Here is a 22,288-nt window from a genome sequence, read left to right on the forward strand (position 1 = left end):
ACACGCTGAATGGAGTAGAAAGCCAAGAAGAGAGGAAAGTGAGTAGTATTTCCACCGTAAGGAGTTGTCACTTCTTATTATCTTTCACGGGCATAAACATGTCTTGAGATAAGGTGGAGTTTTCATTCCCCTTCAGCTACTGCAACACTTCACAAGTGCACTCATTGCTGATACACTCACTGTGCGTATTAGAAGCATGTGTTTCTACAAGTACGGTTGTGTATCTCTCACCTGCTTGAGTGCACACTAATAACAAAATTCACACATTTTACATGTTCACTTTCACAGCAAGGCCGTAAATATCTACAGGAGGTCCTCGGGTTACGAATGAGTTCCGTTCCTACGTTGGTGACGTAACCCGAATTTCCGCGCAAGTTGGAATTAACCCTTTAATACCCCCTAAATAACCCCTAAATCTCTAAATAAATATCCAAATACACATATTAGGCTTTACCAATGTTCGTCGGCGTCTCGCCTTTCTCCGACCTTTTGATGATATCCAGCTTCGTTTCCATCGTAATGGCTTTCCTCTTGGCTGGACCAGCATCACTAGAAGACCCTGCTTTCTTTTTTGGGGCCATGATGTAAAAAGGAGGGTGAAAAAGGCAAGGATACCGAGAAAATTACGGAGCACAAACACAGACACTCTACACTATGGGGCTGGAGACAAACTGGCGGATGAGACTCAGGCGTCGTAAAGTCGAAACGGCGTAGGTCGAGTACCGCGTAACCCGAGGACCTCCTGTGTTACCCTCTTCCTGTGCATCGTTTTCTCTTAAGCATGCAAACAGGAAGAAAGGGGGTGGCTGTGGCTCAGGTGGTAGAGCGGGTCGTCTAATAACCGAAGGGTTGGCGGTTCGAATCCCGCTCTGTCCTAGTCAGTCCGTTGTGTCCTTGGGCAAGACACTTCACCCTCCCTGCCTCCATTCATACACCCACATTGGTGTATGAATGTTCGGTGGTGGCGCAAATTGGCAGCCACGCTTCTGTCAGTCTGCCCCAGGGCAGCTGTGGCTACAAATGTAGTTTACCACCACCAGACTGTGAATGTGAGAGCGAATGAATAATGGGTTAATAATGTAAAGTGCTTTGGGTGTCTAGAAAAGCGCTATATAAATCCAATCCATTATTATTATTATTATTATTAAATGTGTAACTTTTGTCATTCTTGGCCTGAAACTACTCTACACCTAGGAGTGTGTTTTGGCAAGAATCTGCTATAGCACAAAATTTTCCTGTGTTAAAACTTAACATTACAGTTTAAGATCCTGTTCAAATGTTCATATTCTATTAGTTCAGAACTAACATCAGAATATTTTTTTTGTGCAATCCCAACAAAGGAACTACCATTATTCAATAAAAGAGTGTTAAATAATAATAAAGAGAATCTAACAAAAGAAAAACAAAGATGAACCTCCACAATATCTGCATTTGAATAAATGCCTAAAAATATCAATACAGTACTTTTTAATATCAATACAGTATTGTGAAATGAAATATTGCGATATATTGCAGAACCGATGTTTTCTTACACACCTATCTACACCTATTCTTTCTGTGTGAACACTCTTCTAACTTCTGGTCTAAAATTGAAAAATATATCATAGCTAAAAGTAATGAAAAAATAACTATAACATCTCAAAATGTAATTACATGTTTTGAACATGTCATTTGTAATTTAGAATTTGTTGTAAATTTAATCATTTTATTTGGAAAATTTAAAATAAATATACCAAAACACACCCAAATTTTAAAATCTTCCTGATGGAATTTGAAAAATTTAATAAATCTTTAGAATTTATAAAGAATTCTTTAAAAAGACTGAACTCTCTGATGTATTTATTTATTTCTGTTAGATATGTTTGGTTTTTTTTATACCATTATTTGTCTATTCTGCTTTGTGTCTTTAAATCTATGCATTTTTTTTTCTTCAATTTATTTATTTAAATGCTTTTTCTTTTTGACATCTTGATGTTTGTTCAAAATTTCTGTCTTGTATACCTAAATATTTTCAATAAAGTTGGAAAAAAAAAGCATGCAAACAGAGGATGTAGCAGCTCTGCCTGTCTCCATGTGCTATTTCCTGGCAGCATGGATGGGTTGTGTTGAATGGCTGTGATAGGGGACAGGGACTTGTCGCTGAGTGGCAGGCTCTGTCAAATTTAGCCAGCTGTCCCGGATCCAGACGTATGCTCGCCTCAGGCCCGTACCCAGTTATTTCTGTTGTCGCTGAGACGACAACCGAGTAACTCCAAAGTGCCTCCGATCCTCATATCAGATCTGTGTTTAGAGTAAACTGCACAGAATTAAAACGCTCTGAATATGTTGTGAAGGAGATCCAAAACGCTGTGTGTGTGTGGGCCTCTGAACAAGAAAGTCGAGGTTCTGGATCCGAATTAAGTCATGCATTACAAGTTTGTCTATAGCAGGGGTGTCAAACTCATTTTAGTCCAGGGGCCACATTCACCCCTATTCAATCTCAAGCGGGCCAAACCATTAAAATAATAGCATAATGACCTGTAAATAATGACAACTCCAATTTTTTCTCTTTGTTTTAGTGCCATAAAAAACATTAAATTGTGAAAATATTTACATTTACAAACTATCCAAACAAAAAAGATGTGAATAACTAGCAAAAAAATACCAGAAAAAACAGAAAAATAAGTGATTTTTTTTTAATATTATGCCTCAACTTTTCACTTGTACTTGTGCATTACACACAATATTACACAAACATTTGGCAACAGTGATATTATTGTTGAAATTTGGAAGTTTGGAATTTAGAACTAAAATAAGAATAACTTCTACAATATTATGTCATCTTATTATTAACTCAACTTACAGATCGGATCTACAAATACACACGACATTTAGTAACAGGCAGAATATTGTTAAAATTGTACTTCTCTTAAGACATTTCAGGTTGTTCATATTTGTTCAGGTTATTCACATTTTTTGTTTTAGTGTATATACATGAAAATATTTACATTTACAAAGAGAAACACTTGGAGTTTTCATTATTTATATGTTACTATGATAGTATTTTACTGAATCCTGCCCACTTTAGATTGAATTAGTCTGAATGTGGAACCTGAACTAAAAGAATTGTTAATATCTTAGTGTAATTCATCCCAAGGGCCGGACTGGACCCTTGGGCGGGCTGGATTTGGCCCCCGGGCCGCATGTTTGACACCTGTGGTCTATAGTGTGACTCACTCCCAACACAACTCTGTCTGCAGTGGCTCATCCTAACATCATGCACTGTAAGCCTGGACTGTGTATTTACTAAAATACTTTAATTACAATGTACTGAAATGATTTCAGTTTTATGAAATTACTATAAAATGTTAAGTATATTCTGTTAATTTGTAGACATAGTCAGGTGATGATGATGATGAAATTCTTTATTCGGTTATCACATAATACAGGAGTGTCAAACTCATGTTAGTTCAGGGGCCACATACACCCAATATGACCTGCAGTGGGCCGGATGATTAAAATAATAACATAATAATACAAAAATAATATCAATTCCAAAATTTGTATGTCTAATTTCCATGTTTTAGAGTGAAAAAAGGGAAATTATATTATCAACATTTTTACATCCTTTAAAAAAAATGTGGAAGAACATGAACAACCATGACCAAAATGAAATTTATTAAGAAAAAAAGTGCAATTTTAACAATTTATGCCATTATTTGGCCTCAGCTTCTCATTTTCACATGTTCATTACAACGTACAGATCACAGTGGATCTACAAATACACAAAACATTTAATAACAGACAGAATATTGGTACAATTACTCTTAATTCTCATAAGACATTTCAGGTTATTCATATCTGTTCAGGTTTTTCACATTTTTTGTAAAAGGCTAGTTTGTAAATGTTAACATTTTTGTGTAACTTTACTTTTTTTGAAAAATTTGTGGTTTTCTTTATTTATACGTTATTGTGATAGTGTTTTACTGGTCTGACCCACTTTAGATGGAATTGACCTAAAATTATTTTGACATCCTTCTTTGTTAATATCTTCAGTGTAATTATTGTTTCACTAATTCATCCCGCGGGCCGGACTAGACCCATTGGCGGGCCGGTTTTGGCCCCCGGGGTGCATGTTTGACACCCCTGACATAATACAACCAGTGTCAACACTATAAACATTACCAACAGGTTAGTGACTGAAAAGGCCCAGGCAGAGGCAGAATGCTTCTATTAATGCCTGTCCTACACAACAAATTCAGTTACCCAGCATTCAATATAAGAAGAAGAAAAAAAAACAATGCAAACAACCGAACAAACAAGCAAAAAACATAAAAAAGTGAAACTGAATTGGGAAAAATAGAAAACTTAACCAACCAAATTAATGGCAATTTAATGTACAGGGTGGGGAAGCAAAATGTACAATATTTTGAGGCAGGGATTGAAAGACAGTGTATGACCAGTTAGTTTATTGAAAGTCATGAGAATTTATTTGCCACAAGAAAATGTACATAATAGAAAATGTTTTTATTCTATGTGTCCTTCTTTCTCAATAACTGCCTTCACACGCTTCCTGAAACTTGCGCGAGTGTTCCTCAAATGTTCGGGTGACAACTTCTCCCATTCTTCTTTAATAGTATCTTCCAGACTTTCTCGTAATAGTTTTGCTCATAGTCATTCTCTTCTTTCCATTATAAACAGTCTTTATGGACACTCCAACTATTTTTGAAATCTCCTTTGGTGTGACGAGTGCATTCAGCAAATCACACACTCTTTGACGTTTGCTTTCCTGATTACTCATATGGGCAAAAGTTTCTGAAAAGGTATGGATAATAGTGTTAGGTATGATTATGACATCAATATGTTTGGTTTCAAAACAATTGACGTAGTGCCTGCTGAGAAAAAACAACTAAATGTTCATTGTAAATTTTGCTTCCCCACCCTGTAGAGTTGAAAATAGATTATTTACTCATTACTTATTAGATCTTAACAATTGTATCCTTCAAAAATTGCCCTACGTATTATTTTTTTAAATATCAAAAATGAGCTGCACATTCTTAACTCTTTCAATGCCATGGGCCGATTAAATCGGCTTTACGAATACAACCTTTAAAGTGCCACGGGCCGATCAGATCGGCTTTGGAGAACACGCCATATTTGTGTACAAACAAACCATCCACCCCCATTTCTTTCTCACATTTCAATGACGTTCTTTCAAATCTTCTTGCAAATTACGATCAATAATGAATCGGCTGCGTCCGGTGCGTTTTGAATCTAAGTAGCAATCGGTCGGATGTTACCGAGCGGTTTTTGACCAAGGAAGAGCTCGCGTTTCGTTTTCTGCTTGGGAAATTTTATGAATGAATTTATGAATGAAATCATATGCAAATTAGATGGCCATTTTGTAGTAATATCGTAAACACAGCGATCTGTCAAAACAGTCCCATCTGCTAGAAAATGAGTTCTGATGACGATTCAGACTTCGATTATAAAAACGACGCGAAATACTGAAAAACGGCCAAATTCTGTGGCACTTTTAAGGCTTATTAGCCCCTTAACTGTCTGGCACCGAAAGAGTTAAATCCATGTTGGCCTCATTCCATAGTTTAACTCCAACAACAACAGATATACATCTGCTTTTAGTCTCTTTTCTAGATTTTGTACAAAAACTTTACAAACATGTCACAAATCATATTTAGACTCATATGTTGAGCGAAAGTATGAAAAAATTTAAGTTGAATGGATTTAAATCACTAAGTTTTAGTCATGACCACACCTTTTTATCTCCACATTGCATTGTGGGTATTGGGCATGCTGTTGAAAATGTGTTATTTTTCTGTGAAGGGGTTCAGCGGGGTTTGTGGTGTTAGTGTTAATTTGGACTTAATGTGTGTATGGCAGTGTTTATTGGCCTTTTTGTGTTTGTTTTTGTATTTTTGTAGAGCTGCACTATAGGTGAGAGCCATAGCACGAACAATGGCTTTACTCTTCAGCTATGAGTGTTTTTCTTCAAAGTAAACCTTTACACTTCACTAGGGATGTAATGATATGAAATTTACATATCAGTTATTGTGACCAAAATTATCACGGTTATTGTTATTATTGTGGTATTGTTGAAATTGTGCTCAAAATGTTCAAAAAGTAATGATACACACACTGAAATAATTTAACCAAGTTGTATGTTGTAAAATAAAATAGGCACAATGTACTTCCTGTTGGCAGAAACAGTCAAATATGACCATGTAAACATCAAACATACAAATGTGCATTAAAGATGGCACCTTATGGACACTGTTTGACCATTTCCCATATCAAATTTGAGTTTTTAGTTTCTTAGATAGACAGACAGAAACTAACTAACTAATGTGTGCCTGGAATGCTGCTGCTTTTCCTGGAAATGAGCAGTATTACCATGAGTTTTCAAAGTGCGGTAATCAAACACGGTTTTCATGATAATTAGAATTTAAATGGTAATACTAACCGTCGGGAATTTTACCGCAGTTTATCGTACTGGTAATCGTTACATCCCTACACCTCACCAAATTAAAAGCATTTCCGACGTTGGCAAATTACATCAAGCAAACTTCCTGCTGAACTTTCATCCAAAATACGAAATATAAAGTTGAATAATCACACAAAGCCATTTATGTAGCAAAAGATTTAAATTTAAATCAATGTGGAATTTGAGTACAATTAACTGGTGATGTTGAGTCTAATGATTACACTGGTCAACAACAAATTTATTGTTTAAGTTTTTTGAGCTGATTTAGGATCATTTTGGTGTGCTGAATCCAAAAATCACATAAATTTTGCTCAATCAGGTCAACTTTCTGAACTATGCTACATATTGGCTTTTTAACATTTTTGCTTACATTTATGGGCATTTTCACATCATATGATAGAAAATTCTTTCATATTTCTTACAATAAACGAGTTCTGAGGATTTTACTTTTGCCAATTTATGATTAATGTTTTTTTTAATATTACACTTGAATGAAATGGCTTCGACTAGAAGATCTTGCAAAAATAAGCCTGACATATTCTGCTACATCTGCGGTGAATACACCATTGTACCTAACAGGAATCAAGTCACAAGTTTCATAAAGTGTGCTTACCAATCTTATTTTGGTATTAATTATTATATTTTGTGAGAAGATCACATTTTTCAAAAATCAAATTAGCAAAAAAACCTGACCTGATTGAGAAAAACAGATGTCATTTTTGGATTTAGCGGTGCAAAATGGTCCTAATTCAGTTGAAAAAACCTAGACAACTTGCAAAAAACATTTTTTTGTAACCCAGTGTTATACATAGCAATTGACATTGCAACAAATCTTAAGTTAAATTAACTTGGCATTTAGTGTGTTGTACTTAAAATAGCAATTCCATTTAAATCAAGCATTTAAGTTTAATACACTCAAGTTTTCTTTACTCATTACTTAAATTTTTAAGTCAACCGGTTACCTCAGATTTTGTAAGTAAACTCAACTTATCCGGTCTTACATTGTGGCTACATTGACGTTTCATGGAAAATCACTGCTAGCCAACTCCAAAGCATCTGAAAACAGGTCTATCCAACTTACTGAGGTGTAAAGGCATATGTAGTTGCACAGAAGCATTGGTACGAGGCTAACATGTTGTCATGCGGGCTTCTCCCCCAGGTGTTGTGACACTGGTCGGTAATTTGTCTTGCCTCTGTGGTGAGCCTAAGTGTTTATGACAGGTGTCAGATCAAGTTTATATTCCTCCTGAAGGCTTCATCGCAACTACTTAATGGTGAACTTCTTTCTGCAGTGCCAAGGTGCAGCCTGGTCCTTGGCGCTGTGTCCTCTCTCATTACTGTGAGTAATAAACCCAAAGAACTGGAAGGAGGATGCAGGATTATTGTGGTTTATTTTTCATCTGCTACTTGACAGACAGAGAGGTGGTCTTTATTAGTTAAGTATCCTGGGATATGGTGTTTTGATTGCTTGTCTCCTGTGTAACAACATGTGTATGGACCATGTCATGTCTAAAGAGTTGTCAGATTAACTGTTTTGACAAGGCACTTCAGATGACTATTTTTTTATTTTTATTTTTTTTAATTTTGCTTTAATCAGCATCACACAAATGCTCTTACAGCAAGATGTTTATTTTCTTACACCACCGCCACAAACAGCAAAGAATTAAAAGCCAACACGATTTTTAAATTATGTATGATTAACTGCATTTAAAACAGGGGTGTCAAACTCATTTTAGTTCAGGGGCCACATTCACTCCAATATGATCTGAAGTGGGCCAGACCAGTAAAATAATACTAGATTGGAACTAGATTGGAACTTCTGGCAGGCCGGTTTTGGCCCCTGGGTCACATGTTTGACACCTGTGTTCTATGTGCTCGAAATAAAACTACTACTACTACTAACTATCCGTCCTTATTTATTCAAGAATTCCAATGTAAATTTTGTAGACTCATGCTCTGTCGACACTAATGCTGGATGTTTCTCCAAAGTGATATTTTTCTCTGTATGGGCCTTCTGTCCATATGTTTTAGTTCTGCAAAAACGGAGATTTTTATAAATGCTCGTCTGAGTCTACCCATGTGGATGGGGAAAATGAACAGACTGGAAAACAAAGGCCTAACACCAGTTTTGCTCATGTCTATTATTGCTTTGTGTAACGAAGCTGCACCTCAAACATCAAATCCAGGTGTATGAATCACTGTCTGACCTGATGTAGATGGAGGTCAGCACGAGTACCTTTGGGACACAGATGGGACCGGCATTATGGACAAAACCACATCATGTAAAGCACAGGTGTCAAACATGTAGCCCGGGGGCCAAATCTGGCCCGCATAAGGGTCCAGTCTGGCCCCTGGAATGAATTTGTGAAATGCAAAAATTACACTGACGATATTAATCATTTTCGTTCAGGTTCCATATACAGACCAATTTAATCTCGAGTGGGTCGGATCAGTCAAATACTATCATAATAACATATAAATGATCACAACTCCAAATTTTTGCCCTTGTAAATGTAAACATTTTCATGTCATTTTACTGTATTTACACTAAAACTAACATTTCACAAAAACACAGATAACCTCAATAAATATGAATGTTTTAAAATGTCTGAAGTGTAATTTTATATATAATATTCTGCCTGTTATTAAATCTTTTGTGTATTTGTAGATCCACTGTGATATGTAAGTTGTAATTTACACGTTTAAATGATGAACTGAGACATAATATTGTTAAAATTACACTTAGTTTTCTTAAGAAATTTCAGTTTGTTCATGGTATTCACATTGTTTTTAAAGGATAGTTGATAGATGTAATTTTACTTTTTTTGCTCTAAAACATAGAGGAAAGTTTGGAGTCGACATTATTTATATATTATTATGTTATTATTGTACTGGTTCGGCCCACTGCAGATCAAATTTGGCTTTATGTGGCCCCTGAACTAAAATGAGTTTGACACCCCTGATGTAAAGCATACACTTCAACAACCTAAACCCATAAACAGCCAAACAGCCACCGGTGAATAAAACCATCTACTGATCTAACAGGTTTAATACCTGTTGATCCACTAATCCTACACAGTAGAAAAACAGTGTCAATGTAACTCTTAGAGCGTTGAATTTCACTCTGTTTCAGATAACATTTGGTCCCGCTCATAATTAGTGTAAAATTTACTCTATGGCAGGTGTCAGATTTTCAGAGTAAATTCTACTCAATTCAGTGTCAAAATTAACAATGAAATGTGTGGGTTTTTCACACTGTTGAGTAATATGATTACACTTTATAGAGCTATTTTTACTCCAAATTTAGTTTTTTAACCCTTTCATGCACAAATTATGAGAGCCTTAGTCAAATTTTTTTCCTGAGTGTTTTTATTCCTCTTTAGGCATGAAAAAAACAATGCGATTGAAAATTTTCTTCTGAGAAAAAAAAAAAAAAAATGGAATAATTTAAAAAATGTAAAAAAATACATTACAAAAATAATAATTAAAAAAAAAATCTTATGAACCTATTTTTCATGAAGTTGTAAAAATGTCCACTCAGCTGGACACCACACGTTTAATTTTTGATGCACAGAAACATGTATTTACTGATAAATTGTGTGAAAACTATGGGGAGGGCTTGTGATTCTGGGGGTTTATGCTCAGGAGAGATCTACATAATGTTACCAATTCATGTCAGAAAAGATATGTAGTGTCTTAAAACTTTAATAAAGATATGTGTAAAAAAAAAACAATGAAAAGAACAACAAAATCCATGAATATATAAGAGAACAGCTGTAGAAGAGCTGTCCACTGGAGTGACCAGTATGCATGAAAGGGTTAACCCCAACTCTGAATGACATTTAACTCACAGCGAGTTAAAACTACACTTTGAGAGTGAAAATTGACTCTCAAATGTTTAACCCTGAAATTTCAACTCTCCAATTTTTGCTGTCCACTGTGTTGGCTGATATGGAACTAAAACAACAAAACTCATGAATATACAAGAGAACAGCTGGAGAAGAACTGTCCACTGTAGTGACCACTGTGCATGAAAGGGTTAATATTGATTAATTACTATTGAAACAATGTAGATATGCAGGGGTTCCCAAGGACTTTCAAAATTTTCTTAACCCTTTCATGCACAGTGGTCACTCCAATGGACAGTTCTTCTACAGCTGTTCTCTTGTATATTCATGGATTTTGTTGTTTTAGTTCCATGTCAGCCAACACAGTGAACATTTATACATCATCCCAAACATTGCAGTTCATACAAAAACTGTAACTTTGCTGCTCATGATAAACCTGATCTGCAGTAACATGTTTTAGTGTAAATCAGTTGCTAATTGTTATTAGACTGTAATCAACAGCTTTCTGAAACAAAAAAAGTTTTGTTGTTTTTTTTTTGTTTGTTTTGTTTGGTTTTTTTTGCATATCCTCCTGAGACCCATCAATGCATTTTGTCCTCTGTAGGGGACAAAAGTTTGACAGTTTTACTTAAAAAATGCTGTGCATTACAAAGGACATTCGATTAAAAAAATCAATCAATAAATAAAAATTATTTTAAAAATGTATCTGAAAAAACTGTTGCATTATGCAGTTTCCAATCAAGACAATTTTTTTATGTAAAAAAACTAAAACTGTCTATTTCCTGGGTCTCAGGAGGATATTATCTCCATGAAATGAGTAATAACTAATATTAGAGTATGATAAAATGTGAGAAAACATTAACAATTTAGCAATTAGTGGCATTAAAAATGTTTTTATTTCATAGTTTTCATACAGTATATCACTTTCTGATGATGAGTTTTAAATACATGTTTCTTTGCGTCAAAAATTAAATGCATGGTGTCCAGTTAAGTGGACATTTTTGTGACTCCACAAAAAATAGGTTAATAAAAATAAAATTGATTAGCATTGTTTTTTTTCATGCCTAAAGAGGAATAAAAACACTCAAGAAAAAAATATTGACTAAGGTTTTCATAATTCATGCATGAAACGGTTCAAGTGGTTCTTTGGATAATAATGAAAACTAATAAAAAACTAGCAAACCTACTCTAAAAATGAATTAAAACTAACTGAATTAGAGAAAAAAAGTCAAACTAAATAAAATTACACCATAATGAAAAATCCAAAACTATTCTAACCTTGCTGGGCATATGTATCTCCAGTCTGCCTCTCTGACTGTCCTGGTTCATTTTGGTCTGGTTGGTCTTGACAGGTACGTGGCTCAGGTCCAGTTACAGTACCTTGATGCTGCCTTTTATCTCATAGATCATGTTCTGCATATTCATTCGTATAACATATGTGCACATTTCTGTACACGTGACACTTTCTGCACAGCCAGTTTCTTCCATTTTTTTCCCCCCTAGTTAAATGGGTTTTTCTTGCAGACTTTTCATTATTCACACTGTGGTTTGAAGGACACAGGCTGTCGTATATTGTACAGACTGAATAGTCCCTTGAGGCAAATGTGTAATTTCAGATATTGGGCTATATTATTAAAATCAATTTAACTCGACTAGTATGTGAATATGCAGTATCTTTTAGGAGACGGCGTCGGTGTTGAATTACGTTTGAAAACGGACACAACTTAATATGGAGAATTCAATACTTTATGAACGTTATGATGTTATTGCACAGTTTGGAGATTTACAGCGTGCATTGGTTTTTAGCTCTGTGAGACGCGGGTCTTGCTCTAGATGTGTGTGTGTGTGGCTTCAGATCCTGCTCTAAACCATGCAATTAGGCTTATTTTGATTATTTCAATTAATTTCAATATAAAAAAAACAAAATCGAAATTGTATGAACCAAAAAAAGAAAAGAAGAAATGAAATATTATAAGTTGTTTTGCTTAATGAGTGTTTTATTTTGCAAATCTAAGTTGTTATATTCTGACCCAGAATATAACCCAGCAACAACTGTTAACCAGTCATATGTGTATGTTGAACTTATGTAATGGGAGTCTTCAAAGTGTCACGAGACGATAAAATGTAATGGAGACTCTTAAAGGAGGAAGTACAGTTTAGAATTCGTCGTAAGAGATACTAGTGGATAACTGACTTCTCTTTTTTCGTAATTGTTCTCTATTTTTGCCGGAATCAATAAATCAAGCTTTTTTTTTTTTTTAACTTTTTAAACCTCAACCTTGCCTTTTGGTGAATTTCTTCATTTCTCCTGTGTTGGCTCTTCCATCCTAAACTCAAGTGGTAAGTTGATAATTTAAATTAAGCCCCCCCCCCCCCCCCCCCGGTTGCAGCCTGGCTTTGGTCTGGACCTCTTTTTTTTTTTTTTTTTTTTTTTTTTTTTTTTGAGGGGTATTGGAGTAGATTAGAGGCCACCGTTGGTCATGCAATCTCAGAACACGCAGACTTTTGCCCAGATAGTAGGAGATTAAGTACGCGGTGGTTATAAAGATAAAGAAACCTGGGGCAGTAGTTCTAAGGATGGGAATCGATAAGAATTTAACAATTCCGATTCCATTATTGATTTTGCTTATCGATTCCATTCCTTATCGATTCTCTTATCGATTCTCATTGGGTGAGGAAATAAAAGAGTACAAATGGGTGTGTTTGCATTAACTGTCTTTTATATTTCCATCTGCACAGAAAATGTAACATATACAGTATGTACAAATAATAATAAGATGACGCTGGGCCCGATTTTTTTTTTTTTTTTTTTGGGGGGGGGTCATACAGTGAAAGTGAAACTAAAGATGCTTTACTAATTTCTCTATTACCGCATTTCTAATACGTGGAATCGGTTCGACTCGGCTCGTCTCCTGTTGTTGTGCACCTCATTTCCTTTCCCCTACCTTTGGAAACGACATTTGTTGCCCGCACCTGATCCAGAACTGGGCCCGGATGACTGCCTGGTGTTCACTCTGCCGCTAGATTCACAAATGCCACTAAGTAGTGAATCAAATGAATCACATACTGTGGACAAATGTTTGAACATATCGGAGGGATTCCACCCTTTGGAAGAAATGGAAGCTTTGACAGTGTTCCAGTGGACCTGGTGTCATCTTTTTAGACCGTTTCTGCCTCAACACCATGTTGGTTACGTTCTGACCAAAACATTGCAGCGTACGCGTGTCATCATCGCGTATTCACAATGAAGGTGAACTCAATAAGCAGAATCGTTAAGCAGGCAGGCAAACGATCCTAAGGAATCGAGCTACTGGGATCCGGTTCTCAAAAAGAACCGGTTCTCGATTCCCATCCCTAACCAAAATTAGTTGTGGTTTTTGTGATTACTGTTGCTGCGTGTTTACAGTTCAAACACTGATTTTCTGGGATAAAATAGGGGCTGAATCTCAAAGTGACTCAATTTAAACACACTGTGGAGATGCTGGATGACATTGTCCTGGAGGATAGTTTTTCAGGTGTCTTTTTACCTGCCGCCCACGGAGAAATCTGAGATGGCATAGAAGTACGAGCGCAACACTTTAGCGTCCCTGAAGACCTCATCCCCAAAGGTGTTGAGCCTGTCCAGAGAAATGAGCAGGTCGGTGGCTGTCACCCATTCCTGGAACAGAAAAAAAAAAAGGAAGGGGAAGTGGGGGAAGAAAGGACCAAGAGGGTAGGAAAGATGTTAGAAAACACTCTTTGATGTCAACCACTTTAAAATGTTGAATGAAAGTGAAGTGAAGGAGCAATGGGGGGTTGGGGTGGGGGCGGGGGGTGGGGGGGTGCAGCTGCTGCCACACTCGGCAGCAAAAGGAAGCAGACAGGAAGTAAGGAGGAGGAGAACAGCAGAGAGTGGGTTTTGGTGAAGATGAGCAAAAGTGAAGAAAAGTAAGAAAGAGACAGGAGATGATGATGGTGTAACGCATGAGAGAGAACAGATGTAATGGGGAGATAATGAGTGTGGTGTAAGAAATAGAGTTAATGTCAGAACGAGGGTCGAAGAAAGAAGGGATTAATGGAGACAAAAGCCAAAATATGAAAAAAACATGAGCAAAGAGACAACACCGCCGCAGTATTTCAGTATAATGGATGGCACTTGGCAAAGCTCCTATCCCTGATATGATTTAAGCTCCTCTGTTTGAGCCACCGCAAAGGTAAAGACAGGATGAAGCAAAGAGCGGGAGAGGAAAAGTGAGGAGGGATAACACAAACCCAAGAACAGCGTATGGGAAGTGCAATAGTGGGCCGGAAGATAAAAGCCAGGGCAAGGTAAAGGGAGAACAAATGACGTGAGGAATCTCTTCGAACAGAACCAACTTTAAAACAAATAGCTGGAGAGAGTTTCTGTTTCCTGGCTGGTTTGGGACTCTGTGGCAGTCCTGGAAAAAAAAAAAAAAGCCTATAATGCTGTACATTTTGAAGCCTCTCCCCAGAGATGTCTTTGATCTGTGGCAGTGGGAGACGAGAAGACTGGAGCGGATGGGCCTCAGACTGGAAACACATGTGATGAGTTAATTCACGACCTAAGTGTTTCAGTTTGTGTGTACGACGCTAAAGCCTGGGTACCACTGTTAGCATAGGGAGCTGATTTTGCACAGTACGTTTATTTAATTACCTGTACATTTAGCTCTGTTAGCAGTGCAACTTACACAACAGTGGTTCCCAACCTTTTTTGGCTCATGACTAGGGGTGTGTATTGCAAGAATCTGGCAATCACGATACAATATATTGCAATATATCATGATACTGTTAAAAAGGCAATTTTTTTGTTTGTTTCTTTTTAAAATGATTATTTCCTTGAAGAATTGAATTACAGCAGAAATATGCACAAATACTAAACGTGTTTTCATTTGATCAGAACAGGATCTAATGCTATAGCACAAAATGTTCCTGTGTTCAAACTGAAATTCTGTTTTACAGACATTACAGTTTAACCCTTTCATGCATGAATTGTGAGAACCCGAGTCAAGATTTATTTTTTGAGTGTTTTTATTCCTCCTTAGCCATGAAAAAAACAATGTGATTGAATTTTTTCTTCTATGGCGTTAGAAAAATATCCATGCATTTAATTTTTGAAGCAAAGAAACATGTTTAAAACCAAATATCAGAAAGTGATATGAAAACAATGAAATAAAAACATTTTTAATGCTGCTAATCTGCTGTCTTCTCACATTTTAACATATTCTAATGCTAGTAATTACTCACTTCATGGAGATAATATGCAAAAAAACCCAAAACAAAACCTTTTTGTCTAACAAATAATTAATTTACACTCAAACATGTCACTGCAGATCAGGTTTATCAAGAACATCACAGTTACAGTAGTGGTCTGAATGTCAGTGTATGGGATGATGCATAAGTGTCCACTGTGTTGGCTGATATGGAACTAAAACAACAAAACCCATTAACTCTTTCAATGCCATGGGCCGATTAAATCGGCTTTACGAATACAACCTTTAAAGTGCCACGGGCCGATCAGATCGGCTTTGGAGAACACGCCATATTTATGTACAAACAAACCATCCACCCCCATTTCTTTCTCACATTTCGATGACGTTCTTTCAAATCTTCTTGCAAATTACGATCAATAATGAATCGGCTGCGTCCGGTGCGTTTTGAATTTAAGTAGCAATCGGTCGGATGTTACCGAGCAGTTTTTGACCAAGGAAGAGCTCGCGTTTCGTTTTCTGCTTGGGAAATTTTATGAATGAATTTATGAATGAAATCATATGCAAATTAGATGGCCATTTTGTAGTAATATCGTAAACACAGCGATCTGTCAAAACAGTCCCATCTGCTAGAAAATGAGTTCTGATGACGATTCAGACTTCGATTATAAAAACGACGCGAAATACTGAAAAACGGCCAAATTCTGTGGCACTTTTAAGGCTTATTAGCCCCTTAACTGTCTGGCACCAAAAGAGTTAATATACAAGAGAACAGCTGGAGAAGAACTGTCCACTGTAGTGACCACTATGCATGAAAGGGTTAAGATCCTGTTCAAATGTTCATATTCTATTAGTTCAGAACTAACATCATAACATTATTTTTGTGCAATCCCAACAAAGGAACTAACTGTATTTAATAAGAGTGTTAAATAATAATTAAAATATAAACAAAAAAGAAAACCAGAAATGAACCTCCACAATATCTGCATTTGAATAAATACCTAAAAATATCAATACAGTACTTTTAATATCGATACAGTATTGTGAAATGAAATATTGCGATATATTGCAGAACTGATATTATCTTACACCCCTACTTGTAAATCCAAGCTGGACTGACTGTACATATCCTGACCAAGGAAAATCAAATTCTCCCTTTGTGCAGTAATCTACACCTGGCTTTACTGCCTCCGTCCAGAATAATATACATTATATAGACTAAATGTTGTCTAAAATTAATGTTTATTTGCAACATAGTATAGCAAACTATTACATTATTAAATCGCAACACTAGGATCACGATACGATATATCACGATACTGTTAAAAAGGCAATTTTTTTGTTTGTTTCTTTTTTAAATGATTATTTCCTTGAAGAATTGAATTACAGCAGAAATATGCACAAATACTAAACACATTTTCCTTTGATCAGAACAGGATCTAATGCTATATCACAAAATGTTCCTGTGTTCAAAATGAAATTGTTTTACAGACATTACAGTTTAAGATCCTGTTGAAATGTTCATATTCTATTAGTTCAAAAGTAGCATCATAACATTATTTTTGTGCAATCCCAACAAAGGAACCAACATTATTTAATAAGAGAGTAAAATAATAATAATAAACACCTGTGTGCTAGTCAAATAATTGTTTACATCCCTATTTAAATACTTAAAGTCTTTTAAAGGTATTAAATTGGACTTGTTCGCTGTACTGTGCTAAGTCTGGGAAATGTCCGTGCTGTAACAAAGGTAACATTAGTGAACTCAGTTCCACTCATTCCAACCAGACAATTTATATTGAAATTAGGAGCCAATTATCGCTAATTTGCAGCCCACGGTGAGAAATGACTCAGCACGGTGGGAATCAAGGAGATGGAATAAATAAATACATTCTCCTAAACTGTGGGAGTCACTCATTTTTACCAGTATGGCTGCGAAATAGGCATTCAATTCTGTTCTAAGTAGTCTTAAAAAAGTCTTAAATTTAACTTGTAGAAACCTGTAGGAACCCTGTTATTTTTCCGAAGTTTCTCACCCCCAGGATTCTAGGATCGGATTCATGGCACCATGCTGTGGGAGTTGAGTTGCTTAACAGAGTCAATCCATCACAGGCAATAAATAAACCTGTTTATGTCCGGGGTAAAAAAAAAAATAATAATAATAATAATAAATGAAATATGACTGCTACTAATAAAAAATACTACTACTACTGATGATGATGACTTATTTATTTATTTGACTTATTATTATCATCATCAAATAATAATAATCATCATCAACTAATATTAAAAAATATTATTATTATTATTATTATTATTATTATTATTATTATTATTATTAATAATAATAATAATAATAATAATAATAATAATAATAATAATAAATGAAATACTACTACTACAACTAATAATAATAATAATAATAATAATAATACATACTACTACTACTACTGATGATTATGATTATTATCATCATATAATAATAATAATAATAATAATAATAAATACTACTGATTAAAAAATACTACTTTTACTACTACTACTACTACTGCTACTAATAATAATAATAATGAAGAAACTTTAATTCTAACAGCACCTTCAGGGATACTTCACCATTTCCTGTTTAAACCTTCCCTACAAATTTGCAACTTGCTGCTTAGTCACTGAGACAAAAAAAATGCATTTATGAAAGCGATAAAACAAAGGCAAACATGAATTGAGCTGTTTCTGTCACTAAAAAGATTACACGTTGACAACCAAGGCTGAAATCCTGTCTTTTTGCCTCTTGTTATCATGCAATGACAACATCCACAGCAATCAACTTTTATGGATTATCAATCGTTGGCGAGCTTTATACGCCTGCAAGAAGGTTTTCAAACTGTGGAAAAATGAAAACAACAAGACATCTACAGTATCTCCAGAGGGTTTAAGAGCGGTTTGATAATAATGGACTGAAGCATGAAAACAACAAGTATAGTTCTTTACTCCACGGTTCTATATCAAGAACCTTGAGCAAATATGACATTTTTATTCGTTAGCTTTCTCAAAGTTGCCATGTAAAACAACAAAGCTAATCATTTCACTTTGTTTGCCAAGTGAAGGCAGCGGTTTAACTGTTTACTGGCCAGAAATAACAAACTGACAACGCCAAATGCTTTGAGAACCTTTTCACAGCCGCCTAATGTGATGTACTTTCAATTTTAAACAGCCTGAACGCAGCAGTAAAATTTAATATTATCCTTCAAAGTGCTGCTTCTGGGGCTTTCTCAGTCTGTTAGTGAGTCTGTCATCCCCCCCACCCCCCACCCCACCCCCTTGCTAGGAGAGGGTTCTGGGATTGGGACCACCTACATGGCCCTTGCCTGCAGTTTCATGACATAGATTGGCAGGGCATCAAGAGGTCGCAGCCCCTCAATGGAACATCTGGTGTGAATGTGTTACACATGTGTTCCTGATTACTTTAACCCTTACGTTGATGTTTTCAGCATGACTACTGGTTGTCAGATTAAAACGATGTTCCGGGTGCAGTCGGGTCTAGTTAGAGATATGCAATTAGTGGCGCTGTGTTGGAATCTCTAAGGCAGTGTTTTTCAACCTTGGGGTCGGGACCTAAGTGGGGTCGCCTGGAATTCAAATGGGGTCGGCTGAAATTTCTAGTGATAAGACAAAAAAAAAAAAAAAAAAAAAATCTTAAAAAATATATGGTGAGTTGAGAGAGGCAATCACAGTACATAAAAGACATGACAAACTGAAGCTGAAACTGAAGCACTGTGGTTCTGTTTATCTGTCAAATGTTCATTGTGGTCGGTTTCAGATGCTGCAGCTCTTTCATGAATTAATAGTTTGAGTTATTGTTTCTTCAGTATTAATTGTCAGCCTTGTAAATAGGGGTGTGTATTGGCAAGAATCTGGCGATACGATACAAATCGCAACACTAGGATCACGATATGATATATCACGATATATCATGATGCTGGTAAAAAGTCAATTTTTTGTTTGTTTCTTTTTTTAAAAAATGATTATTTCCTTGAAGAATTGAATTACACCAGAAATATGCGCAAATATTAAACACATTTTTATTTGATCACAACAGGATCTAACGTTACATCACAAAATGTTCCTGTGTTCAAACTGAAATTATGTTTTACAGACATTACAGTTTAAGATCCTGTTCAAATGTTCATATTCTATTAGTTCAGAACTAACGTCATAATATTACACTGGGTTACAAAAAAATGTTTTTTGCAAGTTGTCTAGGTTTTCTCAACTGAATTAGGACCATTTTGCACCGCTAAATCCAAAAATGACATCTGTTTTTCTCAGTCAGGTCAGGTTTTTTTGCTAATTTGATTTTGAAAAATTTGATCTTCTCACAAAATTGATTACATTTTTGTGACTTTATCAGTTGATTTTTTTATATAGTTCTCACCGAAAATAGGTTTTAAGAGAAAAAAAATCATTTTCTAACAGGATTCCTGTTAGGTACAATGGTGTATTCACCGCAGATGTAGCAGAATACGTCAGGCTTATTTTTGCAAGATCTTCTAGTCGAAGCCGTTTCATTCACCTGTAATATTAAAAAAAACATTAATCATAAATTGCCAAAAGTAAAATCTTCAGAACTCATTTATTGCAAGAAATATGAAAGAATTTTGTATCATATGATGTGAAAATGCCCATAAATGTAAGTATAAATGTTAAAAAGCCAATATGTAGCATAGTTCAGAAAGTTGACCTGATTGAGCAAAATTAATGTGATTTTTGGATTCAGCACACCAAAATTATCCTAAATCAGCTCAAAAAACTTAAACAATAAATTTGTTGTTGACCAGTGTTATTTTTGTGCAATCCCAACAAAGGAACTAACATTATTTAATAAGTGTTAAATAATAATAATAAATAAAATATAAACAAAAAAGAAAACCAAAAAACCAAAAACGAACCTCCACAATATCTGCATTTGAATAAATACCTAAAAATATCAATACAGTACTTTTTAATATCGATACAGTATTGTGAAATGAAATATTGCGATATATTGCAGAACTGATATTATCTTACACCCCTACTTGTAAATCCAAGCTGGACTGACTGTACATATCCTGACCAAGGAAAATAAAATTCTCCCTTGTGCAGTAATCTACACCTGGCTTTTCTGCCTCCGTCCATAATAATATACACAGTGAGAAGGCCTTACCTTGAAGCAAGGACCTATTGCTTTTCGTTCGTTTTTATATTTGTTTTTGTATTTTTCTAGAGCTGCACCATGAGTCAGAGCCATAGGCCCAACAATGGCTTTACTGTTCATCTGTGACTGTTTTTGTTCAATGTAAATCTTTACACCTTGCCAAATTAAAAGCACTTCCTGTACTGGCAAATCGCATTGATCTAACTTCCATCCACCCTACAATATATAAAGCTAAATAATTTTACAAAGCCATTTATTTTGCAAAAGATTTTAATTAAAATCAACTTGGAATTCAGTCCAATGAACTGGTGATATTAAGTCTAATGATTATATAAAGCAATTGACATTGCAGCAAATTTTAAGTTAAATTAACTTGGCATTTAGTGTGTTGTACTTAAAATAGCAATTCCATTCAAATCAAACATTTAAATTGAACCCTTTCATGCATACTGGTCACTACAGTGGATAGCTATTCTACATCTGTTCTATAATATATTCATGGGTTTTGTTGTTTTAGTTCGATATGAGTTAACACAGTGGACACTTTTGCACCATCCCATACACTGACATTTATACCATGACTCTAACTTTGCTGTTCTTGATAAACCTGATCTGCAGTGACATGTTTGAGTGTAAATCAACTGCTAATAAAAATTGCGCATATGATCAAATGTGAGAAAACATCCGAATAGCTGCATTAAAAATGTTTTGATTTTGTACATCACTTCTGATATTCAAAAATTAAACACATGGTGACCAGTGGAGTGGACATTTTTGGAACTCCACTAAAAAATGATGAAAGTAGATTTGTGTCTTTATTGCTTTAACCCACAAAAATATTTTCATTAAAAAAATAATAATAATAAATCTTTTTTTTTTTTTTTTTTTAAATTCACTTCAATCAAAGAAAAAAAGTTTTCAAATGGAATTTTTTGGATTTTTTTTTTTTTGCATTCAAACACCTTTTTTAAAAAATATTTATTTATTTATTTATTTATTTATAGTAAAAGCAATAAAGAAACAAATATACCTTCATAAAAAAACAGGTTTATTAAAAAAAAAAAAAAAATCAATTGCATTGTTTTTTCATGCCTGCAAAGGAATTAAAACACTCAGGAAAAAAATCTTGACTAAGGTTCTCATAATTCATGCATGAAAGGGTTAATACACTCAAGTTTTCATTACTCATTACTTAATTTTTTTTTTTTAAGGCAACCAGTTTCCTCAAATTTTTAAAGTCAATTCAACTTATCCGGTCTTACAGTGCGTCGTAGTGGCTAAAGGTAAAGCCGCTACATACACTATATGTGGCTTAGGGGTATTAAGTAGTAGGCTTAAGTAGATTTGTGTCTTTATTGCTTTAACCCACAAAAATATTTTCATTAAAAAAATAATAATAATAAATCTTTTTTTTTTTGTTTTTTTTAAATTCACTTCAATCAAAGAAAAAAAGTTTTCAAATGGAATTTTTTGGATTTTTTTTTTTTTTTGCATTCAAACACCTTTTTTAAAAAATGTTAATCTATTTATTTATTTATTTATTTATAGTAAAAGCAATAAAGAA

The 22,288-nt window shown here is 34.9% G+C and overlaps 1 protein-coding gene across 1 annotated transcript in view; it reads right to left on the reverse strand.

The window, feature by feature from the left end:
- LOC115430264 (laminin subunit gamma-1-like) overlaps positions 1-22,288 on the reverse strand; it is a 312,548-nt gene that overhangs the window by 192,708 nt on the left and 97,552 nt on the right. The window contains exon 3 of the mRNA XM_030150206.1: positions 13,857-13,987. Within this exon, the coding sequence (XP_030006066.1) occupies positions 13,857-13,987 (131 nt within the window). The remainder of the gene's footprint in view (positions 1-13,856; positions 13,988-22,288) is intronic.

The sequence above is a fragment of the Sphaeramia orbicularis genome, chromosome 12 (genome assembly GCF_902148855.1).
Source record: "Sphaeramia orbicularis chromosome 12, fSphaOr1.1, whole genome shotgun sequence".
Taxonomy (NCBI): domain Eukaryota; kingdom Metazoa; phylum Chordata; class Actinopteri; order Kurtiformes; family Apogonidae; genus Sphaeramia; species Sphaeramia orbicularis.